We start from the raw sequence: 25,307 nt of genomic DNA, 5'->3' as shown, positions 1-25,307 counted from the left end.
TGTTTGCATATGCCATACAGAAAACTGAAGAGGGCAGAAGAAAAATGCTGTTAACTGTAATATTTGCACAATGTCATTTTCACAGCGGTTGTGTATCACATACACAGACCCACGAAAAATGACGTGACTATAGCAAAGAGCTATATTTGACAATACTCTTCCTACCATCCCACAAAGGATCAAATACTGCCATGCCTTTAGGACTACACCAAACACATCACTCAGCAGTCAAAAATGAATTAGCCCGAAAAGCATACGCAGCCAGTGCAAAATAAGACAGCACAGGGTGATCAGACCAACTTAGGGAGTAGGTTAAATCCTTTAATCCAGGCTACAAAGCTGCAAGACAGCAATGGAGGAGGAGAAACAAGTCCCCATCCATATCCGAGGGTGTGGGGTTTGTCTTGCAGGCCACGCTCCCCAGCACCTTGCTCACAGCTCTGCTAGCTGCAGGTGCACATGCTGAAGACTGTAAAAAAGGCTGCGGATTTATCTGCAAAACAGGGATATAAACTTTAAAGAGTTCACATGCTCACAGCACTGACGTTACAAGGATTTGGGGGGGGGGGGGGTTGATGACCTCCAGCAGGACCTCGCACCCATGCGCAGCAGGCTGGCGGGTACTAACCGGCCGAGGGCACGAGGCGCCCTGCCCTGCCCTGCCGCTTGTGTCTCGGGGCGGCTCCCAGGCAGGGAGCGGGGCTGGCGGAAGGAAGTAGCGAGACGCCGCAGCCGCTGCCCCCCCCCCACCCCGCTCCCCTCCATTTAACGGCATCTCGCTTCACCGCCACTTCGCTCCAGGCAGATTTGCACTGTGAGCGCGGCTCCACAGCAGGCTGCGCCCGCCAAGACACCACCGCGACGCAACCCGCCGTGGTCCGCAAGCCCTCCCTGCCCGCCCCTCAGCGGCCAAGGCGAGGCCGGTCCCCGCCAGCGCCGCACAGGACCAACGCCGCTCCGGCTCCCGCCCGGCCTCCCCTAACATGGCGGCGGCGGGGGGCGGAGGGGCGGCGGGCCCCTCCTCCCAGCATGCCCCGCGGGGCGGCCGGCGCTGCCTGGAGACCGTCACCAGGGGCGGGGCGAGGAGGATGCTGCGGCCGCCGCGGGGCGAGGCGGCGGCGGCGGGAGCGGCAGCGGCGCGGGCGGAGGATGCGGCGGCGGTGGTGGTGGCAGCAGCCGGCGGAGGAGCGGGGCGCGATGCGGTGCTGCGCGGCGGGGCCCTGGCCGCAGAGCGGGGGCGCCCTCACCACCCTCTTGCTGACAGGTCGGTCACAGCGGCGGTTCACCGCGGCAGGCGGGCGCGGGCCGCGGCACCCGCCGCCCCGGGGCTCCGGGGCTCCGCGTCCCCGCCCGGCGGCGGCGGCCCGGCTCCCTCGCTGCCCCGCGCTGCCCTCTAGCAGCGGCAGGCACGGCCGGCTGTGCCCACCCCCCACCCCCATCCGCCTTTCCACCCGCTCCCGAGGCGGCGGCAGGTCGGTGCGGGGCCGGGCCGCCTCTGCGGGTGGCGGACAGGCGCCCGAGGAGGGCGGCCGGCGGCCTGCTGCCCCACGGCGGGGTCCCGGGGCCCTGTGGCGGGGGGGGAGCCTCCCGCGGCCCGCCAAAGCGGGGGCCCCCGGTGGGGAGGGCGGGCCGGGGCCGGGAGCGAGGCCTGCCCGAGAGCCGCTGGGGGGTGGAGGGGGCGGCCCGGCTCTCGGGAGCACGGCGGGGCGAGCGCGTCTGCCCCTTTCTCCCTTCAGACATGGCAGGACTGGAGCTTGTGCCCGAGTGCTGAACTATTTTGAGTGCACGGGTGCCTTTCCTATTCCTTCCCCCTCCCCGAAAACTGTTTTGCCAGCTTGAGCACTTAAGCCAACCGCGTCAGAATTAAGACTGCGGAGAACGTCTTAATTCTGCTCTCTAATGCATGTAAATAATAGGTATCAAGAAGTAGTGAGGTTTTGCAGGCACAAGGCCCCCCCGAATCAGATACTGCACACTAGGACGTTTACCAGCAGCCCATCCACGCGAGTTCCTTCATGAGACTGTTACTACCCCAAGATCATGTTGACAGCAAGAAATCTCTTTCTTTAGATTCTTTTCTAGTCTGAGGGACAAATGGTGTATCATCTGAGAGCTGACAGTCTGCTCAATCTCTTCTTAAACCAGCATATTTAAATGTTATTCTCTATGTGTATGATCGTACTTGTCATAACAGCGGAAGTGCATGAAACATTGAATATATGACAGATGTAGTCAGTGCTACAGCACTGAGCTGTTCAGTGCGAGAATAAAACTTGATGTTCATAAGAAGAAACTGCTATTTTCCTAATGTGGAAATTCTTCTTGCCTCTTCTGTCTCCCTCCCTCAAGGCCAAATGTGGCATAACAACCCAGAAAGAACTAGGGCAGTCTTAGGATAAGCTTTAAATGTTGACTAAGATTAAGTTCAGAAAAGCTGAACTAAAATGAGGCTTCCAGAAGCTGAGCTGTGAGCTTAACCCACAGGTCCCTTCCAGGTGACATGGTAAGGAAAGAAGAGAAGAGTTATCGGTGGTAACTTTTCCACCTCAAACTGAGAGCTTTTGCAACTTGGTTCAGCTTGATTTCCTTAATTCCAACAGCAGAATACATGGTTTGAGAGTGATGCAGAATGCAAACATGAACAGTATTAAGTTCTATTAAGTGATATCAATATAACACTATCCATCAAGGTAGAATTTTGTAGTAGAACCCTAGTCTGGATCGAGATGCAACACCAGACAGCTCATAGAAGCTGAATGACTCAGACTTTCTCAGGAGCTCACTTGCACTTTTTTCCTTAAGAAAGAGAAAACAAAATCAACTGTTTTCACGATAGCTCTGGAAGAGCAGCTCTTGAACTGAACTGAGTTTTCCTCTACTGATGCAGATTAGTTTTTCCCTTAATCTGCAGAAAAAAACCCCTTCACTTACACTTTTTGCACCTAAGATGTATAAAATACACACTTAAGGACTTTTTGGAGAAGTCTGTTCATTGTGAGAAATCTAAGTCTTTTGGCGCCCCTGCCCCAGCGGAACATTAACTATAAATTCAGGGATTAAGGAGGCTAAGAGCTTAAAGGGCATGGGAGTGATTCAGAAGTCCAACATTCTCTCCTATGGGGCTAAAATAGTATTCAAATTGGAGGCACTGACTCTCAAACACCAGCTGATTATCATCTCTTCCAGCGCTACAGAAGTGCTAGGAACAATAGGACTTGACATTGTTGTCAAGAGTGACGTTTTAAGTTAAGCTTTTCTAATACAAACTGGTTAGCAGTTCTTTGACTTTAATAACACTTCCACTATGTCTGTTATTGGTCTGCCAGGCTTTAGCTTTGCAGTAAGTTGCCTTTGTATTCTGCTTCTAAAGAAGAAATACTCTTGGAAGAATTATTCAAATGGCTGTAGCCATTTTGTGGTTGTTGCCTCATATTTCTGCAGTTGTGGAGTTAGTTGGCAGTGCTGCACGTTGGCACAGGAATCCCTGTTTTGTCCCAGGAATAGGGAGCGATAGAGCAATCTATTCATTCCCCTCCCCCAGCCCTTCCCTATAAAGCAGTCAAAACAGAGAAGGAGCTCATGAGTTCTCACTCCAAAAGCTGTAATGACACAGTCACGTTAATTTGTCATAAAGCTGCACAGCTGCCAGAAAATGTTGTCCTGAGCTTCTACAGCCTAGGCATTTTTCATAACTTCCCTTGTGGGCACAAATGCTTGTGCAGCAATAACTAAGTTGGATGAATGCATTCCCCCCCACCCCATCTGAGCTCATATAATTCAGTTTATTAAGCAGGCTTGCTGTGGTAAAAAAAAACATTTACACTGGTTTGTGCCATGTGGCCAGGAACGAGCTGGGAATCCCTCCCTATCAGTAGGGTGGCTGATGTATGCCAGTTTAAAACTGCAGTGAAATCACAGTCTGGGACAAACTAGATCCCCTGCACTCTCAGCACTGTTCTGAGCAGATGTGTCATTGGCAGCACGCTGCTTCTCAGCAGCACCCTTACAGAGGGAGGCAGAACATTCACAGATGATCTGCTCCTTCCACGTTTTCAGACTAGTAGTAGAGTATACCTGTCTTTTGTTTTGTTTTGTTTTTATGGGTGCAACCATAGGGACAAAGAAACATTTTCCTCATACAGGACTCAGAATCTGACCCTGTCCAGATGTATTCATCAGGTCTTTGCGTTAATCTGACCCAGATCAGTAAATAAAATTTACTGTTGGGACTCAGTTGGAAGTACTTGCTTGAATAAATACAGAAGGGAAAAGCTAGTCATCCTATTAGCATACTTTTCATTACCGAGGCACATTTTTCATAGGTGGTATAGTTTACATGGAAAACTCTTAGAGATCTTTAAGCCAGATAACAAAAAGTCAGCTTCATAGCAGGAGTTTATCTTCCAGACGTCACTTTTGGTGTATAAAGAGAGGCTTATTTTGACTCATTAATGTTTTTAGATTTGGTTAGAAGTTCATGACAATACTTAAGGAGTTTTAGTCACAAAAGTAAAAACCTTTCTTCAGAAGACAGATTGTTTCCCATCAAACTGAGAAGAAGGAATTTCAAATGCAGGCAGGAACATCCATCTTGGTATAGCTTTTGGACACTGGAGTAGATACTGATAAGTTGACAGAATGTCATTGTACAGACAAGGAGAAGCTGCAAGGATAGGATGTCTTTTTCTTTAAGAGAGCTCTAAAGGAAAGGGGGACATCACCAGTTTTGGTAATAGAATAATTTTCTAGAAAGTGGAAAGAACCATGGAACAGAAGACCCAAGAAACCTGGAAGAGAGATGCTAATTTCCCTCCTAATCAGTTAAACTGCTTTTTATAGAGAGAGAAAAGGAAAAAAAAAAAAAGTATAGTGCTTTGGCCTGAGAAGAGTTTTTACATGACTGTGTTGCTGAAGTGTTGTAATAAATATACCTGTCAGGAGAAAACAAAGTTTCACTGTTTGTGCACTTTTAGTATGAGTAATTTTATTTAAGTCAGACCAGTTTTTGTAAACTTTTCATGTAGTATTAGAGTTGTAACTTTTACCTACCCATTTTAAGATTGATTACGTTATGAACTTTTTACCTTTTATTTTATCAGATGCAGCGCCAAAGACTGTCCGTATGTTTAGAAGGAATTGATTTCAAGTTAATGCTTCAGCAAAAAGTTGAAACTAAGTTTGCCTTAAATGTGTTTGTCTTTATCATAGTGTAGACTTGAATTTTTTTTTAGGCAGTTCTCACAAGATAGACTCTTGAGCACTCCCTTTCTGTAGTATAAATAAAGTTAAAATAAATAGCTTTACCTTGAATGCTATGTTCAAAGAAAGATATCTAGCCTTAAAAGAAATAAGTGAATTAAACAACTAACTAGTTACCAAGAGCTGAGGCTGGCTTAAACAGTGTCTCTGTCTTTCTCTTTTTGTATGTAACTGCTGCTTCTGATAGGTACATGAGCTTCACCTGTGTTCAGCAAAAAACCTTTTCCTATTTTATTTTCTAGTCTTTCAGGATTACCATTAAAACAGAGAGTTTTGCCTTTGAGATCTTAATAGCTTTCTTTTTTCTTGTTTGAGCAAAGCTTTACTCTGTAAGAGCTTTCTTGATTTTTCTTTTCCTTGATCATATTTTTGCAGTTTGTGTGGGACTTCACAAATCCAGAGGTTCTCAGCAGTTCTTCAGAGTATTAATATTTAGTTTTACTACGGAATTTTTTTTAAATACTTCATATCTGTTATAAATATTGTTATTCTATTTTGTGAACAGGTTAACAACTGAGTGGTGTAATTTAACCAGAAGTCTCATATCACGTCAGAGCAGTAACTGAAATATGTATATATTATCTCTATATAAACTATTATATTGAGTGTTGTATCATGTTATCGTGTAAGTTGGATAATCTTGCTCTCCTTTTGACAAACTTGAGGTATTTTCTAGCCAACTGAAACCAACCCATCATATTTTCACAAAACTAGCAAAAAGTGATAATACTTTTTTTCCCCAGTATATGCCTATTAAAAAAAGAGTTTCTGTTACCGTTTTTAAATGAGTTTTCTTGTTCTGGCTCTTTCAAGAAGGAACTTTCTTTAATCTTGTGCCTTGTTCATCAGTGAAAAAGCAATGTTCTATAACATTGCTGTGTTGATAGTGAAGACATAACTCAGTGCTGGTAACTCCATTTAATTGTAAAATCCAACATATTATAAAATAGAAAATACTGATCAAGTTGTTTTAGTCATTGTTAGTAGAAAATACTTTGGGTATTTGGGGGGGGACAAATAGTTATGGAGTTAATTTGATCTGAATCTCAGATTCATCTACTATTCTTAGTTTTTGCTGTTTTAAGAGTTCTGAATGTAAAACAGAATGCGAGGTAAAACAGATTGAGCGGTGAGGTTATCGACTGAAGAATTCACTGATAATAAGTATTGCTGCATTAGAATTAACATGAACTTGTTGCGCAGGTTGGAAGTACATGTTTTTTTGTTAATGGGGTAGTTATGTATGGCACTCATTCTATAAAACTGGAAAGGTTATTTACATAAATTATATTTCCAAGTTTTACTGTAAGGCTCTGGCTATTTTAATGTGATATTGTTTAGTTAGAAATAAAATTAAGTGTGTATAAGTGATTTCTTCAAGAAGTTTGTCTCAAGAAGTCTCTCTCCTTCACAGAAGAATGTTATTTGTTGTAATGGCTTTCCTGAGTAGTCATGAAGAATTAATTGAAGCTATTGCAAAACAGAGCAATTTTCCACGTCTGTCAATTAATGATTGTCATCAGGGTAGCTAGATTTGACATAAATAGATAAAGATTTTTGTTTTACCTCTGTGCCTGAGAAATCCAGTTTCTCGCAACTAAGTAATGGAGACTGTATCTAAATGTTTTCACAGTGGTGATACAAACAACCAAAGTGGCTTTTTTTTTTTTTTTTAGTAGATTATTTTTTAGTGATAGTTCAAGCCATGAAGTATTCTGCAAATACTAGAAAAACTAAGCCAGTTATCAGACAGAAATCTTGGTGTCTTGAAGTCTATGGCTTTTCTGAATTTCTTTAGTATTTTGAATCCATTGCCACCTCAAAAATTTGGAAAATAATTACAGGGATACTCTAATAATTCATGTCAAGAGATGATAGTAAGTGTCATCATGGAATAGCGGGCTCACAGTGTGATATGGCCATACCCCTTTGGTTACACCATGGGCTCCAGACTGCATTGGAGGAACTAGCAACATTGTTTTCTACGCCTTTGTGGAAAAGCTAATCAAATTGGATTCCCTTGTCAGCTCTGCAGTAGGAGGGAGAATGGTGGTGACTAAATGTTACTATTTATAAAACATGAGGATTTTGCTTTCCTCTCAGGATTTGCAGCGTTCCCAAGAATGCAAATGCTAGGTTTCACAATGAGTTCAGAAGACTGACAAAACTCCTCATCCAGTTACTTTTCTTGAATAATCTTAGATAAATATTCAGAGGTTATAATAATAAATGAAAATCATAGAAACAGGTAGGTAATCATTACCCACTGAACAAAGATGAATAATTATAGAATTTATAACAATTTCTGGGTTTGACTTGAACTTTTACACAGTTATTAATAGAGTGCAGAGGGACCATAGTAATCATTCAGCCTGACCTTCTGAGCAATCCTCAGTGTAGAACTAAAATAAATTAATTCCTGTTTCTTATGTAATAGCTGTGGTTGAAGAGGTTCTTATTTTTTAGAAAATATACAATTGCAACGTGAATTTCCACTGACAGAGAATCCACTTTAATTCATAGTAAATTGCTACAGTGATTGGTTACTTACACTTAAATACTGCAGTAAGAAAGAGGAAAGGATGTGGAGGGAGGGAGAGTAGGTTGTGGTACAACTTCTGCCTCTGCCAGTGGAAGATGCGTGTGTGACCAATCGAGCAAGTATTTCTGTGCAGACACCAATGGGTCCTCAATAGATGCCTGGATTCAAGCTCTTATTTGAGGTATGGGCTCAGCACCTGGATGCAGGTGGTTTCTTCTTGCCAGATGTTCTATAGTAACTTGTTGGTGTCAGTTTCTGGCTGTTCCTTCTGCTCTGCAGTTCTCAGCAGCAGGTCAGAAAGCTGTGCAGTGTTTGTCTCTGTACTGCCAGCTCAGGATATAAGAAAGACTCTGAGGCAGATTGTCGTAGAGGAATGAGAGGATAGTTTTTTGGAGCGTGGTCCTAGTTTAAAGAAGCAAGGAGGAGGGTAACGAAAGCTGCAGAATAGTACTAGGATGTTAGAGAGCGCAGTAAGGAAACGGTGCAGCTGGTCTGTGATTGTTAGGTCCTTTTTGGACTGAGATGGACAGAATTTGTTGCAGGTATCATCTCTGAATGCTGTTAAATATCAATATTTGAAACATATACATAAAACTTGTGCAAATATAATTGAAGAAAAACGATACCGCAGATGAACTTCTGTGCACAGGCGCAGAGCTGTGAGTTGTTCCTGTTCTTGTAAGTACTGGTAGGTGCTCCACCAACTGTGGGAACGTGTAACAAATGTGAGAGCCTGACACTGTTAACTTTATTTTCCAGTGTGGATACAAGGCTGATCAAATTATGTCTTGACTTTCTCTTTGATTATCTAAGTAGTTTGAACTCAGGCATTCTTTAGTATAAGGCCTCTTTTGTCATCCTTTAATCATATTCGTGGATCTTCTTTGAGCTTTCTTCACATTGTCAACATCCTTCTCTAAGGCTCTATGTAAGAACTAGACACAACATTTGAAAAGTGATCATATGTATGTCAAATATAAAAGTAAAGTCTCCCTGCTCCTTCTTGATGTTCCTGTTTACATATTAGCCATTCTAACCACGGCTTTCTGTTGAAAGCTTCTGTTCAACTGACTATTATCTACCATATGTCCCTAGTCTTTTATCAAAGTTTGATCTCTCTGAATTGCATGCTCCGTAATGTAAGTATGGCATGCGTTCTTTGTTCCTGGATATGCATTTGCATTTTACTCTATTGAAGTGCACATCACTGATCATGTTCAGTTTACCAAACTAACTCAGACTCTTCTGTGTTAGTGGCTTGTTGTCTCCATTATTTATGAATCTCCCAGCCTTTGTTTTTACTTGCAAATGTTATCAGTATATGTTATATTTCTAGGTTGTTGCATACCAAAAAAAAAAATTAAATTGCGTAAGGCCAAGAGCTGAGCCTTGTGAGGCCTGCTCGAAATCTGATATAACAATTAACTATGCAGTAGCCCTATTCTCTTGCTGTGGTCTGGCACCACACACTGCCATTCCTTTGGTGAAAGCTGCTAAATAGGCAGTGTGTTCCTGAATTGTTTCATTTTGCAGCATTTTTCAGTTTTTCATTTTCATTTTTCAGTTGTTTCATTTTGCATTCATTTTGTGATAATGTATATCACAAATAGATAGTGATATATATTTATATTAGGACATCACACTGTAAGCTCTGACACTAGAATAACAGATACACTGGTTGCCTTGTCAGTTCCCATGTGACCTGCAGCATAGGGTAGAGAGAGGAGCAGTAACCTGTTTATAACCCACCGCTAAACCTAGCACAACCTGAGAACCCAAATCGAAGACACTTGCTGATGGTTTACATTGAAAAATACATCTTGGAACAAGTTGTCTTTTTTATTGCATTTAAATATTCTAAAATGATTTTGTATCTATCTAGTTTGTCTCAAAGTGCTTGATGATACGCTGTATGTCTAAATGTGACATGTCAGTATCGCTATGTTTATCAAAGTTGTGGGCTCACCAAAAATGTCAGTTTGAAAAGAGGCATTAAACCTTTGTTGATTATCCAAGTGTAATACTGCTCTTCATTTAATTCTTCTTTAATGAAGTCTTACATTAATTGTTATGTTGTTTTGCTTGGGATTGGTTTGTGGCTGACAAGCTTCTAATTACATAGCTCATCCTTTTGAAATATTGGAACAACTTTGGAATTTCTGTAGTATTCCAAGAATTATTGAAAATTTACACTATAGGTCATGTACAGTGCTGAGTTGTATTTTCTACAAGACACTGTTGTATCAAGGCTTTCAGTGTTAGTAAATTCAGTAGGTAGAAAGTTGTCCATCATGCAAGACATGTAAAACAGTGGATGAGAATAATATCTTTTTGCTAAATCAGGTCCTTTGTCTATATTGAAAATTTGAAGAGGCTTAACAGAAATTGACACTTCAGAAACCTTATACTTGTGTAGTGATTTCAGGACTTTTTTGTTGTTGTTTTTGTTACATTTCCTCCACAATTAAATTTTAGATGTTTTGAGTAAATTCTCCAAACCGAAGTAATCACAAAGCCAAATGTAACTATCATTAACAAATGTCTCATTCGCATGCACTCATTGAGTATTTATGTATCATACCTGCTGTTGAAGCCAGATCTTTTGGGCCTCCTAAATTCTTTCCAGAGAATGTGATATCTAGTAGTGTAGTAGGTGACTGGTAGAAGCAGTCTAGCAAAAGTTTCCACAGATATTTAAGCTTCCAGCATAAATGATACTTGTATCATTTTGAGTATCACTTGTGTATATTTTGAGTGTGTATTTGCCAGCCAGTGTTGGTTTCTTCCTGCAAAATGGTATGTCTGAATGCAAGTTCTGCTTGCTAGTAGCTGTACTTGTTGATACTTTTACAAGGAAGGTAAGATGTTGATAACATCTTTTAGCTTGAGTTTGACATGAATTCTCCTTACTCCCAAACTATATTAAAAGAAGATTATAATTATTATGCCCGTTCTCCTCTTCTTAGCCACTTACTGCAACCCCTTCTCTCTGCACTTTCAATTGACACGAACCTGATGTATCATTCATTACGGAAGAAAGGGAACAAAAGAACAAAAAGTGGGAGGTGAAGAGGGAACTTCTTCAGGCACATCTGCTACTGATGGAATCAAGTCTTTTTTATCAGCACAAGAGCTACTTTCAGAATCTTCTATACTCACTTGCTCCTCACCACTCTTAAAACTTCTTGCACCTTCAGCTGTGCTGAACGCAGTCCAAAACAGCTGAATCTGGCTAAATGGGATGAAAATAACCAATTTTTTAACTGGTTCTTTCTTCAAATTGATTACTGGTTGTGCCTGTAAGGCAAGATGCTCAGCCCCACGTGTCTGCATCCTTAGACAAGCAAAGCTGTGTGCTTGGCTGTTTTAAGTTCCCTACTTTGGCCAAAATAAGTTATGCCAGTAAAAGTAACTTGAGGTACGTCCTTATCTGTATGTGAGGTTTTGCCGGTGCAAATATGTTCATCAGAGAATGCTCTTTATCATGTTCCTTACCAGTATAATTATATCAGCAGGAGCCTCTGCGAATGTGTAAATATTCAATGTAAACTTAGCTGGTTTGGAAAATAAGTGTCAGAAGGGTGACTATCAGAAAGATTATTATATTTTTATGTATTCACATCAAATACCATCGTTTTTTAAACTGAAGTTCTTAAACTCTGGGAAAAAACTTGAAAACAAAACCTAGTTTAGAAGGCGTCTAATCCCATCTGACATTGGTTTTGTGGAAGTCTGTTGATCTGACTAATTTCTTTTGCATTTATTTTATTTTGAAAAGCTTTTTTGTTAAGCTCTGCTGATGGCATAAATGGAACAGTTAACTGGAAGACTAAGCAAGCCAACAGTTATATTATCAGCAGAATACAGGCTGTTGAGAAGAATGGTGAGTTTAGGTTGTAAATTTAAATGCCGTGTTGGTTCAGTCAAATCTGCTTTTAATATTACTCTTGCTTTTTCAGTCATGTCCTTGTTTTAGGAATAAGGTGATAGTTAAAGGTAAGTAATTTCGAAAAACTTTGCATTTTTTCAGTCTTTTAAACATTCACAGACCTGTGTGTCTTTGAGCTTTCCCCAACTTTTTCTGTTGCAGCCATGGCTTTGCTTCAAATAATGGCTGTGTTTACAACCTAATACTGCACATTTTCTTATCGCTGCTGGTCGCTTGGAAATACCTCTGTGGTTTGCTTAATACAATAACTTCTCTATAACAATTTTTAAAAACCGTTCCATGTACCTATGCAGAAAGATTATTTGGTTGTCATTTGTGAAAGTATACATAGAATATTGTAGCTGTTGTATACTGAGTGGTAAGCAATCTGGATGGGCCCCCAGCTCAAGTTATTTCTGGGATTGTGCTTCCTCTGACAAAAATCAATGGGGAGAGAATTGAAATATCCAGAGAAAATTTCCGGGTGGATTTTTTCGAAAGACCATCAACACACAAGACTCCAACCAACACAGGAAATCTTCTGAAATTTCTGGAGACTGGGCTCATCTTTATCTGATAAATGAGCTCTAACATGTGGCTGTTTACAGTCTCTGGGCTGGACACTGATAAAATTCCAGCTGAATTCTTGGCTGTGCTGGTGGTCAAGATTACAAGAGGGACAACTGGGACAGTTTCTCAACGTGTTTCAAGAAGAGCGATGCGTGTTTCCCAGTCTTTAGTTCCCGATCTATCTACTTCTTTCCCAAGTCTCCAGAATTTCTAACTTTTTTGTACAAGTAGATCTTTGAATCTACAGAGAATCCTCCAAGAGATCTGGAAACAAGGAAGAAAAATAGTGCTGTCAAGGTAGCCAAAACTGTGTTTTTGTAGTAGGGTTCTACTGGTCCTATATACAACCATTAGTGAAGAAATTTAATGTCCTGTGGTTAGCTGGACAGAATCCTTTCGCAGGTCCCCAAGATTTTATCTACACAGGGAAGTTGCTGAGACAATTCACATTTGGCAGTCTTCCTTATTAGACTGATATCTAGAGGTTGATAAGTATATTCAATTTCATCCCTTGATCGCCTAAGATGATTAAACATTCACCTCCAGTCTCGGGCAATCTTATGAAAATTATTGTGGGTTTTAAAAGCCTGAAGAAAATAGCATGTCATTTATAATTTCATTCTTGAAAAGCAGTGATTGCTGTAGTGGGCTGAAGGCTCATCATTTTTCTTCCAATTTTGAAGGAACCCCATTGGGGAAAAAGAAGCTTCTTTGACAAAGGGGGAGAACTTTACATGTCATTACAATGTATTTATCATTACAGAATAAAATAGGGTTGTGGGGGTTTTTTTGCTTTTGAGAGGCATTTTTAAACTTCCACAAAGATCACTGTCTTATATCTGCCTGAAGTCCTTATTAGTGTACTTACTTCAGCTACAGAATACATCTCATTGCTACATCTCATCTCATTTAGTGGTTTCCAATAAATTTCCTTTAAAAGGCATAATAAATATGTGGGTTGTAGAATAATTTTTTTCTTCAGTAACTGCTGATTCTATTATCTTTTTTCCTTCAAAAACTTATTTATGGAGAAAATATATGATACTTTTTCACTATTTCTCCTATTTGAATTGATTTTCATTGTAGAGTCATGGCATCAGAAACAGGAAAATGGATTTTTTTGGAAACTTGATGCATCTTCACCCAGCCACACTATTTTTCTCAGATTTTCTGCTCTGTGAATAGTTCTATTAATATTATAAATTACTTTTTTAGCTTTTCTTGAAAGTATTTTAAAGGAAAATTAATTGATTTCCTTCCTGTATTTATAACTCATTCACAAAAGTGAAAAAAAAAACTTTTGGGGGCTGTTAACTTACTTGTTTTAATTATATAAATCACATAGCTGTAAGTTATTGTAGTTAAATTAAGTCTACATAATTAAAATAAATTGGTTTATTAACCACAAATAATTGTAATAAATTGTATTTAAATTTCAAGATCCATTTTAATTTGTTCTCAAAGATAAAATTATTATAAAGACGTACTGTTCAGTACCATATCAAAAGCATTTTCAGAATAGGGAAACAGCAACTCTGATAAGCAGATCATTACATAGATAAACAAGTGATCATTAGTATGACTGATGACAGGATCTTTTTACTGTTACAAATAATGTTAGATGTCTAGCATGAGAGGTAAGAAATAAATGCGTTTTCCTGTTGATTCAAATGAATCTTGCTGGAAAAATGAGAGTCTTGTGTGTGTCTTAGAAAAATACTATTTCACTGAGGCACTGATATTTTGTGGAAGTTTTCCTGCTGTGGAATTTGATCAATAGTATATCGAGAATTTGAAACTTTTATTTTAGAAGATCAGACCAGACAGTGGGATTTCCATAACTAAACGTGGAGGTCTACATTACGGATGTCTGCAACTCAGCTAGGCTGCCTGTACAGCCAGTGGAGATCTAGTCAGTGTAGTCGGTGGAATGTAGGACATGATTCATCTCATTTTACAAGAGAAATCCAATTAATCAACCCCTAGAAGCGTCTGTTTCTCTCCACTGACTATAAAAGGAGCCTGACTAATTCAGTTGTGGATGTTGTTTCTGTAGGCATCTAAAATTAGGTGAGATAGATTCCACCCTGTGTGCGTGGCCCAGGGGATGGAATGTCCATGATTAATGTCTAATGAAGAGCGCTTTTTAAGCAGATCTCAAACAATAAGGTTGGTATAATGACAAGTCTGAAAAGAGATTATACTAGGATAAGATGATTGTATGAACTTGATCCACATTTCAAATGTATCTTGCTTATGGATCAAAGTGTTGAAATTAGCCTTTCTACGTACAACGAGCTGTGAATGTGTTGCCATGAGTTTAAGATGCCTCCCCAGGCTCTTTCAGAGCCCTTGTTCCACCTGGCAATATTGCCTTTACAGGTATGGCCTGTCAGCTTTGTTCCCCGAATGTGGCTGCTCATGAAGTGCCTTTTGGCTTAGCAAGCAAGGCAGATAACTCTGCGTATCTCTGTATCTGTGACTTATCTGTATTTACCATTTTTCAAATCTTCATTTTGTTTACAAACTTTATCAGCAATGATTGATTCTTTCAGGTCATTGATTTTAAAAAGTTGAATAGTAATATGGGATAGTAACAGGACCACGAATCAGTCCTGTGAGACTCTGAGACACACCTATCAAATCAGTATTTTCTGTTTATGCTTATATTTTGAAACCTGTCTATAAAGCCGATTCTTATCCATTTAATGTGCCATAATGGTTTTCGTGTTATCCTTATCTGTTAAAATGTGTATGTAATACTGTGTCAAATGTGTTATACCTGAATAAGGTATGCCTTTATCAACTACATTGTAATTGCATAAAAATAGCATATTGCTTTTACATATGCTGATTTTTCTGAATTAAGTTATCCTTTATTTTTTTTAATTTTGGAGTCCTGTTATCATTGGCTTCAATTTTTTGTTTAGGGTTAGTATCACCTGACTGGCCTATAATTATCCATTATTTTGTGTATCCTGTTTCAACACAACCACAGCATGTTCAGTAATGAGCTCTCTAACCAAAATTTTAAACCTCATGGATGTAGGTTGTTTGAGCCCGCCTATTCTAAAAAAGTCTAGCTATAAGAACTCATCAGCAGCATTCTCTGACAGGCATTCAGTGAGGCATTTTCATAAATGCAAAAATATTTATTGCATTGCTTTGTCTTTCTCTGCACTCGTACTGAAAAATCTGCCATTTCCGTTGGGTGAGGAATCAGTACCATTGGTGAGATTCCTCTGTATTCTTCATGTTCCTTAGTTTTTTTATTAAATATCGAGAAAGTTTGATTGTATCATTCAGTTACTGTATTTTCGTTGGTATATGTGACAATGCAAATAAACAAACTATAAAAATACAGTTGACTTCCTCATTGTTATTGCAATAAAAATAACTAACTTGCACAATTTCTGAAATTCTAAAGTTGCCTGTTTTGTTTATTGAAATATTGGAAGGGACCCTAACAGTCAAAAAGAGGATGTGCTCTGCATTCTGTTCTTAAATCCATGCAACCTTTTAAAAAACTTATTAACAGGTGTCTAATATTTGTTGCTTTCCTTTTCTCAGATGCCAACATTTCTATTGAAATGCATGCTGTATTATCTAGAGCATGTCTCATTTTTGCTTTTTTCTGTCTCTTATCTTTCCTTCTGCTTTTCAGTGTACACGATTCTGTCTAAGGTGCACTCTGATCGGAATGTGTACCCTTCTGCTGGAGTTCTTTTTGTTCATGTTTTGGAGAGAGAGTACTTTAAGGGGGAGTTTCCTCCTTACCCAAAGCCTGGTATGGGATACTAAGATTTTCCATGTTATATAAAAATATTGAAAAAAATGTATAAAAAATTCAAATCTGTTTAGCATACTTTGCAGTGCAGCATATAATGTGCAAAGCGCAGGTTTAGTTTCTCTCAAGATATCTTCAGATAAAGTAGATGATCCTACAATTTAAAATTTTCTGATTTGTGATCATAATTTTTAAAAAGTTATATAATTCTATGTATTCTGAAATATGTGCTTATTAATTTGAGAAGGCATCGTAATGTGCACTGTATATCTGAGATAAGAAAATGTACCTCTTCTCTTTCTCATTAAATCTGAAACTGTGGAAGTTTAACTGTGATGTTAGAAAAACATTATTATGTAACAATTTTGTTTAAAATGCCACTTATTAGAACGCTGTTTCAATTTCAGACATAGTATATATGAAGGAGCACTTTGAAAGCATGAGTAAGTGTGGGACAAAATAGAAAATTAAATATGAGAATATATGATGATGTGTTCTTTCAATGAAAACAAAAGCTCCTTTGGAGTCAGTCTTCTCTATATGTGTAGTAACTGTTTAATGTTATCAAGTCGTTCATTTTCAGAGAAAGAGCTGTGATTTCTTAAGTATTGTATTTTGAATTACAACTAAGGTAAAAGCCAAAAGGGTGGATCATTAGAAAGTTAGAATATGTATAAACAAGCTAGAGAGGAAAGAGAACATTTTGCCCCCTCTGCCTGTCAACATTGAAAAGCTTTCAGGGGAAAATTATAATACCTGCATAGTGCATGCATAATCAAAAAGTATTGTTTTATTATTAAGCTTTGGAACTGATTTGAGAGTACCATCTTCGAAATTCACTGTAAAGAAAAATTAAGCTTCTGTTACTCTTAGTTAAGTGTTGTCAGGAGCACGAACAGCTGGGGTTTTTTTTGTTTGTTTTTTTAATCCTCTGTTTGAAAAATGGATGTTTTTACTTACCCGGGTCTTCGTTTCATGTAACAGTGACTGGCAGAGCTACAACCAATAATATAGTGAAGTTTGCCTCTGTCCCACTTTTGTTTGAAGCTTTGGCACATAGATGAAAGGAACCAGAAAGTTTTCCTAATTACAGATTATCTTTTAAGTCACTGCAACCCCAGCCTGTCTCCACATCCATGTGATTCTGATGCAGTATGAATCTGATTCACACACTGTGATTTCAGATACTGCTGAAATTGCTGTACCCATAGACATGTTGTGATCATATCTGAAATTGGCTGTAAAACTAAACATTACAATATGTGGATGGCTCTTTTATTTTTAACCTGTTAATTGAGAAATGTGCTCTGCTGGGTCATTGTCATGGCTGCTTTTGAAGAAGGGCAAAATAAAGTGGCCCGGGAGGTTTTCAGATTTTTTTTTTTTTCCCAAATCAATTTGTGATGTTGGGAAGTTTATGAGCGCCACGGATTACTGTGGTGTCCTGAGAAAATTCTGAGAAAAGTTGCGTTATGCCTTGTTGCTGGCTTAGTGTAGCTGTTTCTTCAGTCCTTGTCTCCTCTACCCGCAGCCAGATGTGTAAGTGTTCACCTGAAAACTTGTTATCATTTGGCAACAGAGCCCAGTCTTTTTGTAATTGGTCCTTGCTGGAGGAGGTGACAGCGTTTCTTTCTTCACTGGGCTCAGTTTGTCCATTCTGTGCCAGGCTGCCGGTCATCTTCATCTGAGACGTCTTCCTGAGGTCTGTGCCTCAGCTGTGAAGCGCTCGCTCTTCAAGAGTGAGGGTCTCTTAGTGTTTAGGAAAAAACAACTTTGGCTATGAAAGCTAAATAAGCTGAAGTCAAATCTGAACTTATCGCTAAGAACAAAAGAACTTTTTCTGATTTTAGGGGCTCTTAAAGGTTGCAGCTGGATCACTGTACTTATACCCATCAATGGATCCATTTTGCAGGAATGTCGGGTATTTTTTTTGAATTAGTTTATTCTCTAAAGCAGATCAACTGCCAGGCTGTCTGTACTGAAGACCAATATATCTTGATGAGACTAGAAGCATCCAGATATTGATGATTACCCCACCACTCTTCACAGCTAGCCCTCCCAGATAGATTGGTCTGTAGAGCCCTGAAAAAAATGAAAACACTTTGTTGGGGGTTAAAGGACTGAGGTCCTTGTGCTTTTGTCAGTAAGGAGGTTTGGTGATTCAGTTCTAAGTGGAACTGAGCTCTAAAAGTCAGACCCCCTAGCTAATGAGTGCAAGTACAAGCACATTCCCCTCTGCAATTGGTTACGTATTTCAGGTACAAATTTTGTAATGTTTACAAGTGCTGAGTGAGTAAGAATTCACGTATTTCTCAGAAAGGAATGATTAGCAATTCCCCCCTCTACCTTGGAAATGTTTAAAGGACGTAACTGAAAGTCAGAATGAGATTACTTAATAGAAACATCAGCATCAAAGTGTATAGCATTTTCTTGTAAATATTCTAATATTATTTGTCTTATCTAGGTGAAATAAGTAATGATCCTATAACATTTAATACCAACTTAATGGGTTACCCTGACAGACCTGGATGGCTACGCTACATACAAAGGACACCATACAGTGATGGAGTGTTATATGGTTCGCCAACTATAGAAAATGTGGGCAAACCAACCATCATTGAGGTATTTTCCTTCAAAAATTCAGAAAGATTTGTTTTAGAATATAAGATTTTGAATTGTCAAAAAGTACTGTCTCTTGTTTTTTAAAAGTTAATTACAATGAAAATAAAAGATTTTGAGGCAGGAACTTATGACATTAACATTTTCCCTAAGGCACCATCTTTTAAGAGGAAGCCAAGTTATATCGCGTTTCATATGTAACTCTTTAAGGTTATAACCAGTACATAGAAATAACCAATTTAGCTTAATATACTTAGATACAATACCTTTAAATTCTTGCCTTTCCTCCTTCTAAGAGACATTTCATTTCAGTAAACTATGAATATATTAAAATTTTATTCAAAACATAGAGCAAAAAAACCTGTGTGAACAACTATACTTGATGACTATCTGAATTCTGAACTTTGTAACATTCTACCCTGAAAACAGGCCAGATTTTCTCTGCTGGAAAATACAGTGTTTATCCAATAAACAGTTTTTTAAATATTATTTTTAATTTAAATGTACTTTTCATCAAATATCCTCTGGTTTATTTTTCATGTTTACTGATAGATTTTATTTTAATTAGCACTTTTAGATATTTAATTCTATTCTTATAGTTGTAGTACTGAGAAAAACCACTCTTTATTTTTGACAATTAGCTATCCAAATGTTTAAAAGCACCAATTATTCAGTGAGCAGCAATTGAAAAGGAGAAAGGGCTGTATTTCCCGTCATGCATGTCATAGCAGACTGAATCAGATACTCTCTAGTTTACTGTTAAGGAAAACCTGCTAGTTAACTTACTCCAATCATTTTGCTTCAACAGCAACACGTTTGTCTTAAACTCTTTGAGTTTTTTTCTCTAAATTGTATTTGATATAGTTGTCCTTCCTCAAAAAGATATCTCTAAATGTTAAGTTATCCTGCAGATAATTTCACCCGTGCTTAATTTTATCTACATGATTCATTTTTGATTTCAGCAGGACTAATCGCATCTGTAAAATTAATGAAGTGTTTACAGACGCTGCTTAGCTTTCTGTAGAGGAAACAGCTGTTTTAAATTGCCCTTTATTAAATGGCATTTGGTTCAAGAATCTGGGACCTGCATCTAGACCTCCATTCTAAGCGTGAGCCCAAGCCTATGTTTGAATTAAGTCTTGCCTAGCGTACATATCATTCATTGCAAACTTCTTCTCAGATGTGGCTTTTTAATTAATCCATAGTATGAAAGGAAGAAAAATTGCATTTGGTCCACCTCCAAGTGCCCTGTGAAAGGAATGATCATATGTTCTTGATCTGAATCTAACTTTCATTCTGGCCTGATGTCTGAGTTGATGTGATGAGCAGGAGAATTAGCTGGAGGAGAGCTCACGATTCGAAGGGCCTCACATTGGATAGCACAGCAGTAGAGTGGGTCACGTTCTTGGGCACAAGCTCCTTTGAAAGCAGTGCAAGTACAATTCATTCAATACAGAGGCAGTCTCCACCATTGTCACTCTTACTTGGTGCAGGCATAGGGTCCACACTAGCAACTCCCAGTGTCGGACTGCACACTCAAAATGGGTAATGGCATGTTCTGGTGTAGGCCTTGGACAACTAGCGAATTAGGCCTGCAACAGATATTCAAAACATCCTCCTTCTTAATTTAAATCCCTTTAAAGAAGTGAAACATTTGTTACTCCTGCTTGTTTAATAATCAATCTCACAATATTTTGCAGCACTGTTTACTGAGAAGCAACATAGTTTTGTCACTATAGCCACTGGTTTGCCTGTCTTCTGTCACTGAAATGAGTGAACTAAATCGTAAACTCAGGGAGAAAGGTAGTTTGGTTTTTATTTATTTTGTGAAATGTTCATTACCTTTCAGGAATTAAAGAGGTGATAATACTGATAACTAGCCTCATTCCATATTTCTTATGAATGGGCATGTAATTATAACTTCTGAGTATAGTCGTGCAGTAACCACTGAGGACTTTTTGACACTTGTGAGCATTTTAGGCCTTCCATACCTGCGTATCCTTGCATAATTTGAGCAGCAATGGCATAAGTTCCCAAAAATATGAGGCATAAATGCTGCATCTACCCAGTACAGTTACAGATTCCAGTTTTGTTTTGTTTTTTTTTTTTAAACAACTTATGTTGGAGTAAAGCTTATGAATCCATTTATGGAGTATGACTTGACTGTGGCTAGAACTACATCTAAATCCCTATCCCAAAGATGATAATTGCTGGAATCCCAATAATCTGTCCTTTAAATATCCCTATTTAGTTTAGCTCCCTGGGAGCTGTCAATGAATGTAGACCCTGTAGCCTTAGAGTGAGAGGCTGGGGGACAGGAAGTGAAATGGAGAAACCCATCTCTGTTAATGGTGTTTCTAAATCAAAAATAAGAAAAAAGAATACACATGTATGGCAGAATACTTGTTTCTGGATCAAAATATATTACATTCACAAATATCCCGTGCATAACTATATTTAGGTATAGAATCATAGATAAAAATCCAGTATGCTGACTTGAAGGTAGTAATGTATCAAATACATATGTTTTATCTTTCAAATGTTACATTGATGAATGGATACCTTTCAAAAAAGGAGGTAAAACACTTCAAAAGTCAAAATATTTTTAAATTATCAATTTAATTTTCATTATTTTAATGTTTTGTAGACTTGATTTTAATATTTGCATTGTTGTTTTGCTATCATATCTTTTTCACTCTAGATCACTGCGTATAACAGGCGAACTTTTGAGACAGCAAGACATAATTTGATCATTAATATAATGTCAGCAGAAGGTATGTACAGAAAGAACTTGTTCCATTTAAACTGTATAAGCAAAAAAATCTTATGGCTCCTGTTCTTTTAAGACATAAAATACTGTGAAATTGTTGTCCTGTATTCAAGCCAAGTACAGGGACACAAAGAGAAAGTAAGAGTATTTTCCCTATTTTTGATTCAGTTTGTTATATTTAGCTAAATTATTTCTGTCAGGTAAGACTATCATCTCTTATTCATAAAGATGTTTACTTTTTTGGAAATAATTTGCAAAAATGGTTTATGTTTTCAAATGAACCTTATGCAAAGGATTTTTCCTCACTCTCTGCATGTTGGTTGGTTGGTTTGGTTTTCTTTATGCAAAGAGTAATTATAAGTGCATTTTAGAAGGGCATCTAATGTTGATGTTGAAGGACAAAGATTTCAGCAATAACATGCTACTGTTTTTCATCTCTCTTAGTAAATTTGAGATTAGATTTTTCAAGCAGAGGATGAAAAACTTCTGAAAAATTTACAGACAGTGGCGCGCATTCCCCAGTAGCATAAATGGGTATTGCTCCGTTGAAATAAATTGAGCTGTCGAAATATGTCATCAGCAGTAGCAGAGCTGGTATTCTGAAATGGTATCATAAGGCACGAATATGCATTTTGAATGTCTTCATGAGAGAATGAATTTCATAATATATAATGCTTCAGGACAGCAGTGACCTTAAATATTCAGCTTGCCCTGTGTATCAGACCATTTGTAACGTCTATTTCTTTTGACATCTAAGAACAATTCTGACTAAATTATCCAAATACTGCGTTTCTCTTATATTGTCATAAATCTTGAGCAGCAGAGGTGCTGGTGCTGACATGTGGTGCTGCTGACACTCTTATTTGATACAGTGGATTTGAATCAGAAAAGATAAGCAATAATCAAGATTGATTAGAAAGGAGTGTAAGAGTTAAATTGTGCATCAGCTGGGTATTCCATAGGTACACAAAACAATACACACAAGATAGGAAGGCCACTAGCAAACTGCTTTACAATGGCCTGGCGGGTTTTTTCACTTGCTATTACATATTTATTTTACGTGTTACAGACTTTCCGTAGGAATCCTGCAGTTAAAACCCTGTATTCTAATTTTCTGATGGCAGGTTTTCTGCTTTGTCAGTTTTCATATAATGTTTGCAGGTATGGCTTCTTCTGGAGACTGTGCCAGTCAAACATTTTTTTTCAGCTGAAACTCTTCTTCAAATCTGACACAAGCCCAATGTTTAAGTCTGGGGAAAAATAATCTTTTTTTTAATAGTATTTTTCAACATCAGATCTGAAATATTCATTGTCTTAATTGTTAAAATAATTTGCAAAAGTCATGAAGAAGAGACAAAATATTTCGATTAACTTCAAAACTAGTGAATATATAAAAATGATTGTATAAAATGATATTTTTTTTTGTAGAAATCATTTTTTCCACAAATTCTGGTTGTCTCCCATTCATATTAATACCATACTGTATACACCTTAAGTGTTGTACTTCCCTTTGCAAGGCATATGTCCCACTGGGGGGAAAAAAGTTACCAACAAGCACTTACATTGCTCTCTCTTAAAAATCTTATTAATGGCCAGTTTTTTTGATAGGTGAGTATTTTGGCCTCAGTCTAGCAGTGCATGTAAATACATATTTCATTTTATGCATTTAAGTAACTACATAAACTGTAGTGGAATTATACATTGCTTAATGTTGGGTGCATGTCTAAGGGCATTGGTGAAACAGAAGTAAAATACTCCTAGCTTCAGGTTTAAGTCATGATTCTGTAAATTTTCAGAGAAACATGCATACTTTTATCTTGATTATTCCTTGTTAATTTTTCTACCCAGTTTATTGCTATATTCCTACAATGCACAAAGGACAATTTCTGATAGATCACCAAAAGAGAAAATTTTCTTTTCCCATAATAAGCCTGAGAGGCAGTGCATGTTTTGCTAGATTACATTACAAAGCTGAATTTATAATTATCATTCCCTATCATGGCAGATTTAGAAGACAACTGTTTATGACTTATGTGGAGGTTTCCTTTAAAAAGTAAATCTGAATAGTTTGTGTCCTTAAAATTAGTTCTCTTGATAGCATTTACAGTATACAGCTGGAAGTAAATGTATACTATTTCTTTGTAATTGAAAGTACATTTATTTTATATTTGAAGTAAGAGTATGGCATACCACTATATGCTTTCTATTTTAACTGCTACGTGTATATTGTATAGGTATATATGCATACCTGTGTATTTCTTTGTATATATTGCTAATAGTAGAAAATGAATTATAAAAAATTGTAGTGAACTACTTCTTACTTATATTGAATTATGTGGAATTAAGTAAGCCCACGCAAAGACCTTAATGAGATGCAATGAACAGTTATAACGCCTCCCTATTGCTTCTTAAAACATGGAGGTCCTGCTTCCCTATCTCAAGTCCTCCTTCTTCTGCATGCTGCACTCACATTTTGTTGGCTCTGGTGCTCATTACACCTCTCAGTGAGCCAGATTTATTCAGTAAAGTACAAAAACCACCTCAGCAGTAAAGTGAATGGTTTTTTTGCTATTTTAGTGAGTTAAATCAGTTCAGTGAAGAGTCAAACAAATAGTGGGGTTAGTACAGGAAGCAGAGAGGCTTAGCTAGAGAGAAAGAGGAGTTGTTTCTCTGTTAAGCAGATAGCAAATAACTCATAGTTCGTATCTGAAAACAGTATGGCAATTTAAGAACACCAAAGCATTGATATGTCTCAAAATGTAGCGCACTGTTTTGCTTGTCAATGGGGACAATTTCTGAATGTTGGATTTACATGGTCAGGTAAGTAATTAACTTAGTCAGGAAGCTAACGTGAATTTTTCAGGGGAGTATGTTGTCATCTTCAGGTTCAACCTGAAATTGCAGCCTTTTGAATTTGCATCATTGCAGCGTCTCAGATCAGTGTCTAGATCATTGCAAGCTGGAATCTGTTGTCACTGCAGGTCACAGTTTTGACCCTAAGCATTAGCAGGAATGTAACTTTATCTGTTTAATGAAGATTCACCAGCTGCGAATCTCATTCTCCAGTTCCCTTCCTCATCTCCCATTTGCTTCATAAATTGCCAATGGCTTTCAGCTTAAGTAATAGCTAATGGTACTAACAATGTTTGATTAAACAAACATGATCAGATTAGGTTCAAAGTGAGCTAATTTAAATAAGAAGGTTTTTGGAAAGGGATATCACTCTTAAGGTGGTATTGAATTAATCATTAATTTAAATATTTTGTTATGAAGTCTTCATTAAAGGCAATACTCTTTCTTCTTTGCGACTAGATTTTCCTTTACCGTATCAAGCGGAGTTCTTCATAAGGAATATGAATGTAGAAGAAATGTTAGCAAGTGAAGTTCTTGGAGACTTTCTTGGAGCGGTGAAAAATGTATGGCAGCCAGAGCGTTTGAATGCGATAAACATTACTTCAGCACTAGACAGGGGAGGGAGAGTTCCACTTCCTATTAATGATATGAAAGAGGGGTAAGCACATTTCAGTCTAATACTTTTATTTTTGTCTTTCTGTCAGTTCAAATAAGGTCTTACTGAAATGCTCACTATTTTTCCAGGCTTTCTAGAAACTTTGAAATTACTACTTTATATTTTGAAATCCAGGTTGGTATTAAATTTTGAAAGTGCGCTGATGTTGAAAGCCCTTATTATACCATGAGTTTATTGTGTTACATACCATTTCAACAAGCTACAGTTCCTATACCTTGATTTTACAATCCAATACTAATAAATGTCATTAATTACAAAACAGTTGATAGGTAAATACATTTATTTTGTAATCCCAGTCTTACT

At 38.2% G+C, this 25,307-nt stretch overlaps 1 protein-coding gene across 15 annotated transcripts in view; it reads left to right on the top strand.

Moving 5' to 3' along the window:
- The first annotated feature begins 1,076 nt into the window (after positions 1–1,076).
- The window catches only part of SGCE (sarcoglycan epsilon), a 46,434-nt gene continuing 22,203 nt past the window's right edge, over positions 1,077–25,307 (top strand). For 5 of the 15 annotated variants that reach the window (XM_068934869.1, XM_068934867.1, XM_068934863.1 and 2 more), the window contains exons 1-6: positions 1,110–1,264; positions 11,580–11,684; positions 15,964–16,086; positions 18,551–18,708; positions 21,407–21,479; positions 24,788–24,986. In XM_068934869.1, coding sequence (XP_068790970.1) covers positions 1,150–1,264; positions 11,580–11,684; positions 15,964–16,086; positions 18,551–18,708; positions 21,407–21,479; positions 24,788–24,986 — 773 coding nt within the window. In that variant the 5' untranslated portion in view covers positions 1,110–1,149. Of the gene's footprint in view, positions 1,265–11,579; positions 11,685–15,963; positions 16,087–18,550; positions 18,709–21,406; positions 21,480–24,787; positions 24,987–25,307 lie in introns of all 15 variants that reach the window. The other 10 variants (XM_068934866.1, XM_068934865.1, XM_068934875.1 and 7 more) reach the window with 7 other exon arrangements.

The sequence above is a fragment of the Struthio camelus genome, chromosome 2 (genome assembly GCF_040807025.1).
Source record: "Struthio camelus isolate bStrCam1 chromosome 2, bStrCam1.hap1, whole genome shotgun sequence".
NCBI lineage: Eukaryota > Metazoa > Chordata > Aves > Struthioniformes > Struthionidae > Struthio > Struthio camelus.
Note: the sequence above shows the minus strand (reverse complement) of the source record. Positions and strands in the feature narration are given on the sequence as shown.